The following is a 16,481-nucleotide window of genomic DNA, read 5'->3' on the forward strand; positions in this document are numbered from 1 at the left end:
AATTATTAAATTCTCTCTCTCTCTCTCTCTCTCTCTCCTCCATAATCTCTCTTCTATTTTTTTCTATTTTCCTTTCCCTTTCTCTTTTCTGCTATCCCTCCTGTTTATAGCTCCTTCTATCTCACTTTCTATCTCAGTGCCTGCTCAGTGGTAAAACTGTGTGTTCAGATTGAGGAGCTTTATCAGTGTGTGTTCAGTGTCTTTTATTAGATTTCAGATTGCCTTTATCTAAGGAGCCGACTTGTGTGTGTGTGTGTGTGTGTGTGTGTGTTTCCACCAACATTCACTACATCACAATCTATAGGAGATTTTGGAGCAAGGTGTTAAACAGCACTCTGTTCCACCATCATCAAAACTCTAGCTGAGGGAGTATTTTCAGAAGAACAGTTTATTTATGGTATTTGGCAGACACCCTTATCCAGAGCAACTTCTACTGAACTCTTTTATACAACTGAGCAATTGAGGGTTAAGGGCTTTACTCAAGGGCTCAGCAGTGGTGGTGCTGGAACGCAGCCTCATAACCTTCTGATCAGTAGTCCAGCAGCTTAACCACTGAGCTACAACTTCCAGTTTGTTGCTCCTCTCCAGATCCAGAGATGTGAATATTTGATGCCAGTAGAGGCTCTTGATGGCCCAATACCTTCGCAGTACTGTGTGAAAGTAAAAAAAAAAAACACCCAGAAAGAGTTCATATATATCCTGCAACTCTGAACCTTAACAAAATGAACATATTGCAGTTAGTCCCTGGGTTCTTTGTTAGTAAGTAATTTAGTTAGTAATTAATTTGTACATATGAAGCAGATATTATACAAAAGTACATATCTGCTTACATTTGCACTTGACCTATTCTGCACATTCTGTATATACTTGTTATATTGTATATCTGTTCACATTTGCATATTGGACAATCTGTTTACATTTATATCTGTTTTCATTTGCAGTTTTACAATGTTAACATTTGTATGTGTGAATATGTGTTTGCTTTTAAATAAGATTTAAATTTCGTTGTACAGCTCTACTATGACAAAACTATTCTATTCTATTCTGTGTAGGTTGGTATTTAATTCGTTAATTGGATAGATAGATAGATAGATAGATAGATAGATAGATAGATAGATAGATAGATAGATAGATAGATAGATAGATAGATAGATAGATAGATAGATAGATAAATGCCTCACACACTGTGAATAAGATGACCTATGAATGAACACACTAGGAAATAAAAGCCACTATCAGTCACTATTCATCCAATCTCACACTGTTGTGTATTTGCACTTTCTGTAGTCTTGCACACTGTTCTGTTTTGTACCATGGTCTGCTTTATTGTGTACAAGCTATAGTGTAAAGAGGAATGACAACAAGAACCCCTTGACTTGACTTGTACTCTGAGAAGATCTTATACAGCCATTATCAAGAATTCTTTATGGAAATCTATGATATGAGTTCTCTCACATTCTTCACAAAATGGCTGACATTTTGGATTGAAACACTTCACTCGACATCACTGCTAGCTTTAATACGGATAGCAATCTTCCAGGTATGAGGAAAATGGTGCATAAATAGAAAGAAGCTTTCTGTCTGAATTATTAAGTTCCAAAACGCACTGTTTTTTCCAGCTTCATCTCAGATCTCACAGTGCACTAACCCTTGTGTGGAAGAAGGTTTTTTCCTGAATGGCTGGCTGCTGTTGGATTATATATATAAATAACTACACATAAATAAAGGTGTTAGGTATTAAATATAATTAGCTGTTTGTGGTTATACTGTTATACTGAGGAGTTAAGAAGCTGTGAATAGAAAAGCTAAAAGGAAATAGCTTCGTTAGCTTGCTTGTTTGCTTTGTAGTTAGCTAATATCAGTTCTATAGCACAGGGTGTCATCTTACAGACCACAGTCCAGATGCAGATAAAGTATTTGTAATAGAAGTACTTGGTGAGAAAAATACAGTGTTAGTCTTACTGCTTATCCAATCATGTGTATTTATATCACTTACTTAGCTGAAGGCTGCACATTAGACCAGAGACTAGATACACAGCTGGGGAAGTTAGTGTCTTGGACTTTTATAGGTTTTAACAATGAGGCAGAAAAAAATAAGACAACTAGACAGTTTATTCTCAATCACCTCCTTAGTTCAGTAGTCAGGGCACTGATCAGAGAATCGTCCATTTTAAGTGTTCTTTCTCTCAATCGTAAAATTCTTATGGTGTCCTGGGAAGTTTGCTCCCTAAAAATCCCACAAAGCACTGCAAAAACCAGGCAGCATCGACTAAAGCTTTACAAATTTTAGTTGAAGACTCCTGGCCTGAGCTAGCTAGCTACACCGATTAGTTAACATTTAGCTGCTTAGTAAAACAGCAGCTTATTTAATAGCCGGATAGCGGAGCACTACACTACTACACTGCTTAATTTAGCACAAAAGACTTTTTAGGTTGTAAAATGTCCAGAAATGACATTTCTGGCAGTTCAATTATATTAAGTACTACATTTAAAATGTGTAATGTACACTGGTGAGGTCGAGGCTGACCCAAAAACGTTTTCTTTTTGCTTTACCAAGCGCTGGCTTTGTTCTCCGTCTAGTGAAAGTCTGCATGATTTATAGGAGTGAGTGTGTGTGTGAGTGTGCAGTAGTGGCCTAGTTGGGTGTGAACAGTAACAGCCAGCCATAACTCAAAGATCTAATGAAGCCTGCTATAAATATCTCAGTTAGAGAGAGAGAGAGAGAGAGAGAGAGAGAGAGACGATGGTGTATCTAGGCAGGAAGAAAGAAAATAAATATACACTGCATATATAATGTAATACCTATGCAAAGATAACATACTAACCAAAACACACACACACACACACACAAACTGTCTGACAACTGCTTTATTTTACCTGTTTTATATCAATAATGTAGTGTGCCAAATTACATTGCAAACAATATGAGAGAGAGAGAGAGAGAGAGAGATTATTAATATTAATCCTCTACACTGTGTCCTGATTGGCTGAGAGCAGTTGGGAAGTTAATTTTCAGGAGCTGTACAGATGCTGTCCTGTTTAACCTCCAGAGGGTCACCTTGTGGGACTAGTTTTAAGCCTTTTTATATGTTTTTTTCTCATGTGCCTTTGTTTTCCTCACATGTTCCTTGCCCCTCGCTCTTTACCCACGTCTCATCCTCACCTGTTTTCCCTGATTAGTCTCCCTATATATACCCTGTGTTTGCTGTATTGCCTTGCTCAGTCGGTGTCTCCCCATCAGACACTGTGTATCGTTCAGTGTATCGTGATGCCCGGTTTGTTTCCTGTATATATTGTGTTCTCGGTCTTGTGTTTTAGTGGTTGTGTATTTCACCATGTTTTTTCATTTATTTATTTATTAATAAACGTTCATCTTGGTTAATCCCTGAATTTGGGTCTGGAATTTGTACTGTGGGGGATTGAGCTCTCTTGGAGGAGACCTGGGTTTGATCCCCACTTCAGAGGACATGATGCCTTCGTTTCTCTGACAATAACACATAGGCTATGTGTTACGCAGTATTAAACTGCAAGTTTTATGCTGTATATAACTGTCTATGTGACAAGTCATATGCTGTAGATAACTGCCTATGTGACATAAAAATCTTGAATCTTGAATTCAGACAGTCAGCAAATTCAATTTCTTTTGGCAAATCGGATTCGGACAGGGAAGATTTTCTGAAATTGATACAGCAAAAGGTGAAATATGAAACAGTGGACTTTTTCCTAATTAGATTCTAGCCACATTTGTTTTTTATGTGTTTTTTTCTGGCCACAATGTTATTTCTTAACATCATCCAGTTTGTTTGTGCACTTCTCCAAATAAGATATTTAACACACTTGCCTCGACCCTGCCAGGGTTGGGGGTTCAATTCCTGCCTCTTCCCTTTGTGTGTGTTCTCCCTGTTTTCCTCAGGGATCTTTGGTTTCCTCCTCCAGTCCAAAGATATGTGCTGTTGGCTGACTGACATCTCTAAATGGTCTCTGTGTGTGTATGTTTTCTGTGATGTGCTGGCATGCTGTCCAGGGTGTCCCCTGAGGCCTTTGGGATAAGCTCCAGGTTCAGTAGTACAGAAAATGAATGGATAAATGAATGAAAGACAGAAAAATGATGATGATGTTCAAATCACTCACCTGTTCCACACTGATACATTTTCTTTACAAATACAGAAATGTAAATACATCATACTTGCTCTTCAGTCAAAACAACTTATGGAGGAGCATATTTATTTAATCAATATCAAATATTAACTCATTAATAGATTGCATTTAAACTTTGGCATTGATTCAGACTGCTTTATATTTAAGGATTTTAAATGTGGGATGCATGTGTTCACTTCAGGCAAATGCAGCAAAAAAAAAGACTACAAAGCTTCAGCCTTAAGAATCAGACATCAAGAAAATTACTATTAAAAGCTAATTGTCCATTCTGTATAAAATCCAGGCTAGTTCAAAATAAAAGAAATATAAACAATCAATTCAGTGCTATCTATGTTAATGATCATATTAGATAAAATACTAGCAGACCAACAAGCTTTTTAGTTGTTGCTAATAGTTACTAGTAAGTGCTATCTTGTTTACCTTGTTTTTACCTTCAAAACATATTTCAGTTTGATTTCATTCAAACAAATTACACTTTAGTGTCTTCTGGGTTAACTGGCTCTAAAGCTGGAATTGACTTCAGTCAGTAAGTGACAGCCTCAAAACCTGAATAATATAAAATAACAAAGCATAAAGTTGTTTAGTGTGTTACTGCTTGTCGTTTAGTGTTAGCTTGTTTATACAGACATATGATTTTGATTACCTTTAAAGTTTCAGTTAAAACTCAAGCACATCAATATAGCCATGTGAAGAAATACAGTATAGTTGCTTTATTCTGAATATTATTACACATTCTTGTTTTCTCATATGTTAGTACTGGATTTGTTTACATCTGCGTAGGAGTGGAGTTTAGTGTGTAGTAGTAGTATGCATAGTATGTCATTGCGCACATATTTATGTATATTGGGGATGAGTGAGTGAGTGTGTGATAACTGACAATGAGAGTCTATTAATCACTGCAGATTGTGTGGATTGTGTGCAGAGCGGTGATGAGAGTGTCGCTACGCAGCCCTGCCTGTTGTACCCTCTCGACTCTGAAATGGACAGCAGTGCCGGGTCCGAGTCATCTGATGGTCGCCATGATGAGAAAGAGGAAGTCCTCGGCGGACTCTTTCTACCTGGAAACAGGTGACTATATCAGGAGGCAAGATGTTAATAAAAATAAAATCCGAATTCTTCAGTAAAATAAAATTATTTTCCCTGCAGTTCGGGTCAACTCGTCTCGTCAGCGGCTGCGTCCGTCATTTCAGCCGAGGAGCAGTTTGAAGATTACGGAGAAGGAGAAGATGTGGAGTTTATTCCTAGTAGCCCGTGTGCTGATGATGATACAAGGACTAACGGGTTTTCGGACCTGGGCTCCTCACTGCCTTCCAGGTTACTGAAACTTATCTCAACCACACACACACACACACACACATATGTTCTTTTTAGCACTGCATATATTCAGTGTCCTGAGAAGACAATGTAAGTAATAAAGGAACTGTAAGTTTCAGTATTTCACAAGGTGGCACGTTAAACCATCTTCATGCCTATATGCTGTACGCTTGCTTGTGTTACCAATATTTCTATCTTAACCGGTCAGTTGTAATGAATGTACTGAACTGCACTCCAATTAAAATTTTTTTTACACTTTAATGATGAATAAATCAGTGCAATAACCTAGACATCTTATTATACTGTGTAAGAATTTGAACTGAATCTGAGAGCACACAGGATAGAAGCTCATTACCGCTAATGCACTGCAGCATCTCTGAGGTTTTTTCTGCCATGTTAAATTCCACTTACAAAGATGGCATTAGAGACAGCGACTTACATGTGTCCCATTTATACAACTATTAGTTGTTAAGGGTAAAGGGTCTTGTTCAAGGTCACAGCCCTGGGAGCTTAGTGGTGCTGGGATTTGAACACAACACTGACTAGTGAATGTACTAGTTGAGTAGTCTATACAGCTCTGAGCTCTGAGTGAGACAGACCACAGAAACTACAAAGGAACAGAAACTGGCCAAGAAAAAAAATAATACACTCAACTCGATTTAGCCAGGAATACACTATATTGCCAAAAGTATTCGCTCACCCATCCAAATAATCAGAATCAGGTGTTCCAATCACTTCCATGGCCACAGGTGTATAAAATCAAGCACCTAGGCATGCAGACTGTTTTTACAAACATTTGTGAAAGAATGGGTCGCTCTCAGGAGCTCAGTGAATTCCAGCGTGGAACTGTGATAGGATGCCACCTGTGCAACAAATCCAGTCGTGAAATTTCCTCACTCCTAAATATTCCACAGTCAACTGTCAGCTGTATTATAAGAACGTGGAAGTGTTTGGGAACGACAGCAACTCAGCCACGAAGTGGTAGGCCACGTAAACTGACGGAGCGGGGTCAGCGGATGCTGAGGCGCATAGTGCGAAGAGGTCGCCAACTTTCTGCAGAGTCAATCGCTACAGACCTCCAAACTTCATGTGGCCTTCAGATTAGCTCAAGAACAGTGCGCAGAGAGCTTCATGGAATGGGTTTCCATGACCGAGCAGCTGCATCCAAGCCATACATCACCAAGTGCAATGCAAAGCGTCGGATGCAGTGGTGTAAAGCACGCCGCCACTGGACTCTAGAGCAGTGGAGACGCGTTCTCTGGAGTGACGAATCGCGCTTCTCCATCTGGCAATCTGATGGACGAGTCTGGGTTTGGCGGTTGCCAGGAGAACGGCACTTGTCTGACTGCATTGTGCCAAGTGTAAAGTTTGGTGGAGGGGGGATTATGGTGTGGGGTTGTTTTTCAGGAGCTGGGCTTGGGCCCTTAGTTCCAGTGAAAGGAACTCTGAATGCTTCAGCATACCAAGACATTTTGGACAATTCCATGCTCCCAACTTTGTGGGAACAGTTGACCTACCTACCTTACACTGACCTAATAGTTCCCCATAAGCCCTTTGTTGCTGTTGTAGAAAGGACATTATTTAGTTACATTTACATTATTTACTGTCGAGTGTCACCCAAATGTGGATGAGGTTCCCTTCTGAGCCTGATTCCTCTCAAGGTTTCTTCCTCCTATCATCACAGGGAGATTTTCCTTGCCACTGTTGCTGCAGGCTTGCTCATTATGGATAAAATAGGGATAAAATAGTAACTTTCATTTAAACTTTATATTTTTTTTTACTCTGTTTCTATACTTTTGTAAAGCTGCTTTGAGAAAATGTCCATTGTTAAAAGCACTAACTGAATTGAGTTGACACACATAACCATAGAACAGTTCTCAAATGTGAAGGGTTGCCATCTGGTGGTCTGTTCGGCAAATGTCCAAGGTATCTGTTACAGTAAGTAGCTAACAGTTTAGGCATACATTAAAGTTACATTATTTCTTTGCCTGAATATTTAGCATCTTAAAGTGCACTAAGTAGGGTCGAGGACACCTACATCACTAAAGATGAACATATGCAGCAGAGACACAAATTTACTCACAGCCACTTTATTGTACAATGTGGTGGAAATAGATGGTCAGTTGCTCCCAAATTCTGAGGTTTGCCTTTTGTGCTTCATGTTCAAGCAGAACTCAGAAATGACAGTCCTACGTTCCAAAATGACAACTGCAGGATCCAAACCCCCAAATCTGTGCGTGAGTCATAGAACAAGTCACCCAGATACGGCCACATGCACACTACATTTGTCATCCTGGAAAGTGGGAGTGTATTTCGTTGCCATTACTGTACTGTATCTCCTCTAATAGGATTCAGTGATATTTTTAGACTTTGACCTATTTGTACTTGTATAAAGACAAGTTTTCGATGAAGACTGTAAAGGATATCAGGAGGAGAGCACCTGCTGTGTATGTAAATGGAGGGTCAATGCTGTGTTCTCCTTGAGCATGAAGCACAAAAAGATACCTTCCAGTCTGACCAGAAAGAAATCACTCTGCTCTCCAGAATTGCATGATCCATCCAGATGCCCTTCTGTTTGGGGTTTTTTCATCACCGGAAAATCACTCACTGCTGCTGAGATTACTATAGATGGCAGCACACAGAAACCATAAAGATGTGTATGTTCCTAAGAGCAGTTATGCACTCAACTCTCAATCAATGAACAGTTAATAGCTTCAGTCTGATATAGTAGACTTTAATGAAATGACTCTGATGCTCATCACCAGACTTTTCACCATCAGTTCCTTGTTATATAACTGTACTTTCTAACTACAGTTATAGAAGAGAAATGATTTGCAATCACACTCCCTGGTGTCACCCGGAAGAGGATGGGTTCCATTTTGAGTCTGGTTCCTCTTAAGGTTTCTTCTTCATGTCTTCTCAGGGAGTTTTTCCCTGCCATCGTCATCTCGGGCTTGCTTGTAAGGAATAAGTTTAGATCCAGAGGTGGACGAAGTACACAACTTCCTTACTTGAGTGAAAGTACAGATACTACTGGTCAAACATTACTCCATTACAAGTAAAAGTTGTAAAGACAGATTTTTACTTAAGTAAAAGTACAGAAGTACTTGTTTTTAAAAGTACTTAAGTATCAAAAGTAAATGTCAACGCATTTATTATTGCATTGTTGTATGCAACACTTACAGTACCTTTTGTAGCAACCTAGCAACCTTATTTCTTGAAATTGTGATTATGGCTTACAGATAAGGAAAACCCAAAATTCTGTGTCTCAGAAAATTAGAATATTACATAAGATCAATAAAAAAGGATATTTCAAAGAGAAATGTCAGACTTCTGAAAAGTATGTTCATTTCTATGCACTCAATACTTGGTTGGGCCTCCTTTTGCATCAATGCGGCATGGCATGGAGGCAATCAACCTGTGGCACTGCTCAGGTGTAATGGAAGCCAAGGTTGCTTTGATAGCGGCCTTCAGGTCATCTGCATTGTGGGGTCTGGTGTCTCTCATCTTCCTCTTGACAATACCCCATAGATTCTCTATGGGGTTCAGGTCAGGCAAGTTTGCTGGCCAATCAAGCACAGTAACACCATGGTCATTGAACCAGCTTATGGTACCTTTAGCAGTGTGGGCATGTGCCAAGTCCTGCTGGAAAATGAAATCAGCATCTCCATAAAGCTTGTCAACAGAAGGAAGCATGAAGTGCTCTAAGATTTCCTGGTAGATGGCTGCGTTGACTGTGGTCTTCAGAAAACACAGTGGACCAACACCAGCAGATGACATGGCGGCCCAAATCATCACTGACTGTGGAAACTTCACACTGGACTTCAAGCAACATGGATTCTGTGCCTCTCCTCTCTTTCTCCAGACTCTGGGACCTTGATTTCCAAATGAAATGCAAAACTTACTTTCATCTGAAAAGAGGACTTTGGACCACTGAGCAACAGTCCAGTTCTTTTTCTCCACAGCCCAGGTAAGATGCTTCTGATGTTGTCTCTGGTTCAGGAGTGGCTTGACACGAGGAATGCGACATTTGTAGGCCATGTCTAGGATTCATCTGAAGCTCCCCCAAATTCTTGAATGGATTTTGCCTGAGAATCCTCTCAAGACTGTGGTTATCCCTTTTGCTGGTGCACCTTCTCCTACCACACTTTTTCCTTCCACTCAACTTTCTATGAATATGCTTGGATACAGCACTCTGTGAACAACCAGCTTCTTTAGCAATTACCTTTTGTGGCTTACCCTCCTTGTGGAGGGTGTCAATGACTGTCTTCTGGACAACTGTCAAGTCAGCAGTCTTCCCCATGATTGTGTAGCCTACTGATTCAGACTGAGAGACCATTTAAAAGCTCAGGAAACCTTTGCAGGTGTTTTGAGGTAATTAGCTGATTAGGGTTTGACACCACGACTTTCCAATATTTAACTTTTCACAATATTCTAATTCTCTGAGACACAGAATTTTGGGTTTTCCTTATCTGTAAGCCATAATCATCACAATTTCAAGCAATAAAGGCTTGAAATATTTCACTCTATGTGTAATGAATCTATATAATATATGGGTTTCACTTTCTGAACTGAGTGACAAAAAAATATATATATCATTATATTCTAAATTTTGAGATGTACCTGTACACATCTATGTGTATCCACTCATGCACATTTCAGTCAAATGGTCTGTAAATGAAGACTGGTCAGAAAAAAAAAATCTAACCTGCTTTAAAACCCAGCTACACAACTGTAGCTGTACAACCACCCAACAGCAACACTGCTTTAACAAAGAGTTATATATATTTCCACAATTCATTTACATCGTTTTAATATGCATTTACACCATTGTCCAGGCTCCTCCCTCCTGTGTGCAATGCATTGTGGGCAATATTACCCGTTAGAGTGTGCATTGTTCTGCACTTTGAATTTCTAGCGGAAGTAGTAGACCATCCAGGAATTTTTGGAATACTCTTTTCAGTATACTACGATTTGGGGCATACTAATTCTATTTTTGAATACTATTTAGGACACATCGTATGAGAATTTGGACACAGCATACGTTTTTGTGTGTTAACTAACATCATTACCAATGTGTTGGTGGTGTATAATATACAAAGCATATCTTCGTCCATTTTGTCAGAAATTGATCAATTGAGCAACTGAGTTAAAAAAATTATGGAAAACCACTGAACTTTACAACACGTGACGCTACAAGAATGAAAAAAATCATCCTATGATTAATGTAACTACTTTCTACTCAATGACCATGACAGAAATGTAGTGGAGTAAAAAGTAGAGTATTTGTCTTTCAAATGTAGTGAAATTAAAGTAAAAAGTATCCAGAAAAAATAATACTCAAGTAAAGTACAAATACTCAAAAAGTATACTTAAGTACAGTACTCAAGTAAATGTACTTCTTTACTGTCCACCTCTGTTTAGATCCAGTATATGTTCGAGGTGCTCAACTTACTGGCATTGCCCAACTGCTGTTTGTGAACAGGAATGGATTTGGATTGTGGTCTAACTGTCTAAATTATTCCAAATTGATGAAGGCTACTGTGCGGCTACTGCTAATATCATTTCAGAAGCTGTTATGTGGGGATCAGTACTTTTCAGTTTTGTGGAAAAATATAGTTTGAGAAGCTCTAAGGTACCTACAGCCAACAGACAATGTTGTTCTTATAGCCACAGTCCATCCTCACACCTCCTTCACCAAGCCAGGGTGTTGTATGGCATTTAATGCTGTAGTGTGAGTAGAGATGAGCTGGTTAGTCATTGTACTGATCAGTATCTGAGTGCTCAGGTCCATCACGGTGATCCATTATTGATTTTTAACACACCCTTGATTCGCTTCTCTTTACATCTCTCTGGTATTTCTATTACTTTATCACAAGAGTGTTAGATGAGCGTTACAGTCTATAGGCTTACGGTGTAGATTCCTTTTCAGAACAAGCAACAGAAAAATATTTCAGAATACTGAAACACTATATCTGTTATTTTTCTCCACTTACTTTTCTGTCATATCTGCAGTGCCGGACATACCCCTCAGAAAATCCGACACTTTTACAACAGCGAGCTCCTGGATGTTTACTGCTCTCAGTGCTGTAAAAAAGTGAACTTGCTCAACGACCTTGAGGCTCGACTCAAAAACCTCAAAGCAAACAGGTGAGTATTTATTTATTTTATTTTATTGATGACAGATCAAACACTTATCCAGTGTTTCTGTATTTTTGTGCTGGCAAATGGTTCATCTGAGTGGTAGCACATGTAGGCTATAGTCACTAACTGCTCTTGTTGCTTTTCAGTCCAAACAGGAAGATCTCCAGCACAGCTTTTGGAAGGTAAGTTAATTTAATTTAATAATATTTAATGTATAGGATTTGAAATCACTTCTGTCAGATTGCTTTTCCATTTCTTTCTATTTAAAAGCTTTGTTTTGGATATTTGCACCAATTTAACTGACAAAAAAGGGCAATTTTATATGTTTGTGTTTCATTTGGTTTGGTTTCACACTATACTCAACCCAGAAAGCCAAAGTATGGCTCAAAAATCCATACCATGTTTGGTTCACTTCCTCTATTTGGGTTCATTTAGTTGGGAAACTACCATCAGGTTATTAGTGTTTACTCTGACTGTCTCATCCAGCAGCAATACCCATGCTACACTAATACTGCAGCGAATTTGTGTTCAGATCATAATCAGCCCAGAACATGCAGAATAACCTCACCTAATGTTATCTAGCTGAAATATCATATCTAGCATGTGCATGCATGGACAGAACAGATCTAGTCTCATGTAGCCAGGCCTTCAGACAGAATGTGACAGAAGGTCTGGATTCCATAGCAGGTTTTATTGGCAAAGGACTGCTTAAAAGGGTGTCTGACTGACATGTAAAGCAACCAAACACAGTTCGTGTTGTTCAACATTATGTTTAGGGATGTGGAAATATTAGGTAAATGTCCGTACAAAAACAGCCCTACACGCACCACAGAACCGTAGATTCATTTAAGAAAGCCTTCCCAAATGAATGAGTCCATGAACTTCATGGAAAATCCAGTGTTTAGCTGACTGGGCTCCCTCTGTCAGATAGGAGGGGGCGTTGCAGGTCAGGATGGCACACTGATCCTCCTAAGCACTCATTCCTTCATCCATGATGGATGTAGAGTGTCACAAGGGCTTTGTTTCTAGATGGACCTTTAAAAAAAAAGCAACAATGTTCAAACTCCTGAAGCGTTTGCAATTTTGTGTGCCATATTTATAAGATGTTCAGTCAGTGGTTCGTGGGCGTGACGTCTGAGGCTGAGAGTACGCTGGATCAATATTCAGTTAATGTACATATCAAAGGTTAAAAAGACTCAGTCACACTCACACGGCATATAATCGAGTTTAAAATGCTAATCATATAGATAAGCAAACCAATCACTTGCTAGTCAAATATTATGAGTTTTCTAGTTCTACAACTATGACAACAGTACAAACTCCACAATGAGGACTTTCACTAGCTATCATTCACTAGCTTCCTTCAACATTTGCCATCAAATAAATACTTGCTCAACAGAAAAAAAAAATCTAAAACTTTGTTAAATGATTTTCGTCTATAATATTGGGCCTTTTGTTCACACTCTTACCCTTTCCTTTCTCTCTCCTGACAGTCACTGAGTCCTCACACTTCTTTTGTTACTGAAGTAATGACATTTGATGTGTCTGATATACAGATACATACAGATACCCAGTGTGGTCTTCTGCTTTTGTAGCTCATCCACCTCAAGGTTCAATGTTCTGTGCATCCTGAGATGCTTTTCTGCTCACCACACATGTAAAGAGTGATTATGAGTTACTATATCGTTCAAACCAATCTGCCCCTTTTCCTCTGATCTTTCTTATCAACAAAGCGGATCCACCCCCAGTCACTTCGCTTAATGTTTATTGCTTTTCACATAATAAAACTGTAGAGACTGTTGTGTGTGAAAATTGCAGGGGATCAATAGGTTGTGAAATACTCCAACCAGCCCATCTGGCACCAACATCCATTAAGTGGCAGATAATGGCACAGACATGACACTTTTTCGTCATTCTTGTTTGTGTAATGTGAGCATTAACTGAAGCTCTTGATCTGTATCTGCATGATTTTTTGCATTGCGCTATATATATATATATATATATATATATATATATATATATATATATATATATGTGTGTGTGTGTGTGTGTATTGTAAAGTAGTGTCAGAGATGTTGGGTCAGACTTGCATGATTGTATATATATATATATATATATATACAATCATGCAAGTCTGACCCAACATCTCTGACACTACTTTACAATACACACTACTAAAGTATGCAGTTAAACTAACTACAGTTAAACTAATTATTATTAAATTTCACAAATGCCCTAATCTCTCTCTCTCTCTCTCTCTATCTCTCTCTCCCTCTGTATCTCTCGCTCACAGGCAGCTTTTCCATCACAGTAATTTCAGCAGTAGTCATGGCAGCACCGAGGATTTATTCCACGACAGCATCGACTCCTGTGACATTGACATTACTGAGAAGGTATGGAGAACTTCATCAATATACACACTGACACTCATGTTGTGTTGGGTGCGTCCCATAGTTTAGACTGTCCTCTGTCTAGACATCAAGCTGCACTCAAGGCTGTTCTGTTTTGATGGCTGCAACCAGTGTGTCCTTTCCAGTCTTCATTATCGCACAATTATACTCATCCAACAATTAATAAAAAGGCTTTTAGACTTTAAGCGAGTATTTGGGAGGGCAGGTTTTAAGATTTAGCCAGGGACACATGTCCAGACAGGAATTTCTGATAGTTTTGTCCTTGTGGGACATTTGGTTTGTCCAACAAAATAGACCTTTCAAAATAAATCTAATCTATCAATCTATCATCAATCTATCAATCAATCAATCAATCAATCTATCTATCTATCTATCTATCTATCTATCTATCTATCTATCTATCTATCTATCTATCTATCTATCTATCTACACTATATTGCCAAAAGTATTCGCTCACCTGCCTTGACTCGCATATGAACTTAAGTGACATCCCATTCCTAATCCATAGGGTTCAATATGACGTCGGTCCACCCTTTGCAGCTATAACAGCTTCAACTCTTCTGGGAAGGCTGTCCACAAGGTTTAGGAGTGTGTTTATGGAAATTTTTGACCATTCTTCCAGAAGCGCATTTGTGAGGTCACACACTGATGTTGGACGAGAAGGCCTGGCTCTCAGTCTCCGCTCTAATTCATCCCAAAGGTGTTCTATCGGGTTGAGGTCAGGACTCTGTGCAGGCCAGTCAAGTTCATCCACACCAGACTCTGTCATCCATGTCTTTATGGACCTTGATTTGTGCACTGGTGCACAGTCATGTTGGAAGAGGAAGGGGCCAGCTCCAAACTGTTCCCACAAAGTTGGGAGCATGGAATTGTCCAAAATGTCTTGGTATGCTGAAGCATTCAGAGTTCCTTTCACTGGAACTAAGGGGCCAAGCCCAGCTCCTGAAAAACAACCCCACACCATAATCCCCCCTCCACCAAACTTTACACTTGGCACAATGCAGTCAGACAAGTACCGTTCTCCTGGCAACCGCCAAACCCAGACTCGTCCATCAGATTACCAGATGGAGAAGCGCGATTCGTCACTCCAGAGAACGCGTCTCCACTGCTCTAGAGTCCAGTGGCGGCGTGCTTTACACTACTGCATCCGACGCTTTGCATTGCACTTGGTGATGTATGGCTTGGATGCAGCTGCTCGGCCATGGAAACCCATTCCATGAAGCTCTCTGCGCACTGTTCTTGAGCTAATCTGAAGGCCACATGAAGTTTGGAGGTCTGTAGCGATTGACTCTGCAGAAAGTTGGCGACCTCTTCGCACTATGCGCCTCAGCATCCGCTGACCCCGCTCCGTCAGTTTACGTGGCCTACCACTTCGTGGCTGAGTTGCTGTCGTTCCCAAACACTTCCACGTTCTTATAATACAGCTGACAGTTGACTGTGGAATATTTAGGAGCGAGGAAATTTCACGACTGGATTTGTTGCACAGGTGGCATCCTATCACGGTTCCACGCTGGAATTCACTGAGCTCCTGAGAGCGACCCATTCTTTCACAAATGTTTGTAAAAACAGTCTGCATGCCTAGGTGCTTGATTTTATACACCTGTGGCCATGGAAGTGATTGGAACACCTGATTCTGATTATTTGGATGGGTGAGAGAATACCTTTGGCAATATTGTGTATCTATAGTATCATAGCATTAATTACCTGCATTAACAATGATCAGAATGCAAGCTCCCCATGATGATGAGACAAATGTGTGTGTGTGTGTGTGTGTAACTTAGGTGAGTTACCTGGAGAAGAAGGTATCAGAGCTGGAGAATGACAGCCTGGCAAACGGAGACCTGAAATCCAAACTGAAACAGGACAACACACAGCTGGTTCACAGGTAAACGTCACTACATACCACAGATGTGTGTTCACATCTGTCTGCTGACACATCAAAGTTCCTGAATTGTACTCTGATGCTCACTGTACTTACGTATCCAGAATAATTTCTTATTAATTTAATGAAAGCTCTGAGGGAAATATTCTCTGTTCTGTCTCATTTTGCATTGTCATTCTGACCTAATATTTTATTCACTTCCCAGATAAATGATTATTTAGCCTACATTGTTAGCTATGGTAATTTACTGGCTAGTTCATGCTCAGCAGCTAGATTTCCTACCAAGTAGTCATAAAAACTAACACAAACCTGATCCAAGAAAATTCACAGTAAGCTCATAGACACAAGTACCACAAGTGTGTGTGTGTGTGTGTGTGTGTGTGTGCAGAGTACATGAGCTGGAGGAGCAGATTAAGGACCAGGAGACTCGAGCAGAGCAAAGTTTGGAGGAGGAGCTGAAGAGACACAGAGAGGTTTATAGCAAGATGGAGAAAGACAAGAGCAACCAAATAGAGTTGCTTTCTAACAGGTACATACACATGCAACGTACACATGCAACACACACACACACA

At 39.7% G+C, this 16,481-nt stretch overlaps 1 protein-coding gene across 2 annotated transcripts in view; it reads left to right on the forward strand.

The window, feature by feature from the left end:
• rab11fip4a (RAB11 family interacting protein 4 (class II) a) overlaps window positions 1-16,481 on the forward strand; it is a 49,477-nt gene that overhangs the window by 24,103 nt on the left and 8,893 nt on the right. For both annotated transcript variants that reach the window (XM_058403651.1, XM_058403662.1), the window contains 7 exons: window positions 5,081-5,226; window positions 5,305-5,472; window positions 11,488-11,622; window positions 11,763-11,798; window positions 13,910-14,009; window positions 15,809-15,912; window positions 16,298-16,438. In XM_058403651.1, the coding sequence (XP_058259634.1) occupies window positions 5,081-5,226; window positions 5,305-5,472; window positions 11,488-11,622; window positions 11,763-11,798; window positions 13,910-14,009; window positions 15,809-15,912; window positions 16,298-16,438 (830 nt within the window). The remainder of the gene's footprint in view (window positions 1-5,080; window positions 5,227-5,304; window positions 5,473-11,487; window positions 11,623-11,762; window positions 11,799-13,909; window positions 14,010-15,808; window positions 15,913-16,297; window positions 16,439-16,481) is intronic.

The sequence above is a fragment of the Hemibagrus wyckioides genome, linkage group LG02, assembly GCF_019097595.1.
Source record: "Hemibagrus wyckioides isolate EC202008001 linkage group LG02, SWU_Hwy_1.0, whole genome shotgun sequence".
In the NCBI taxonomy this organism is placed as follows: Eukaryota; Metazoa; Chordata; class Actinopteri; order Siluriformes; family Bagridae; genus Hemibagrus; species Hemibagrus wyckioides.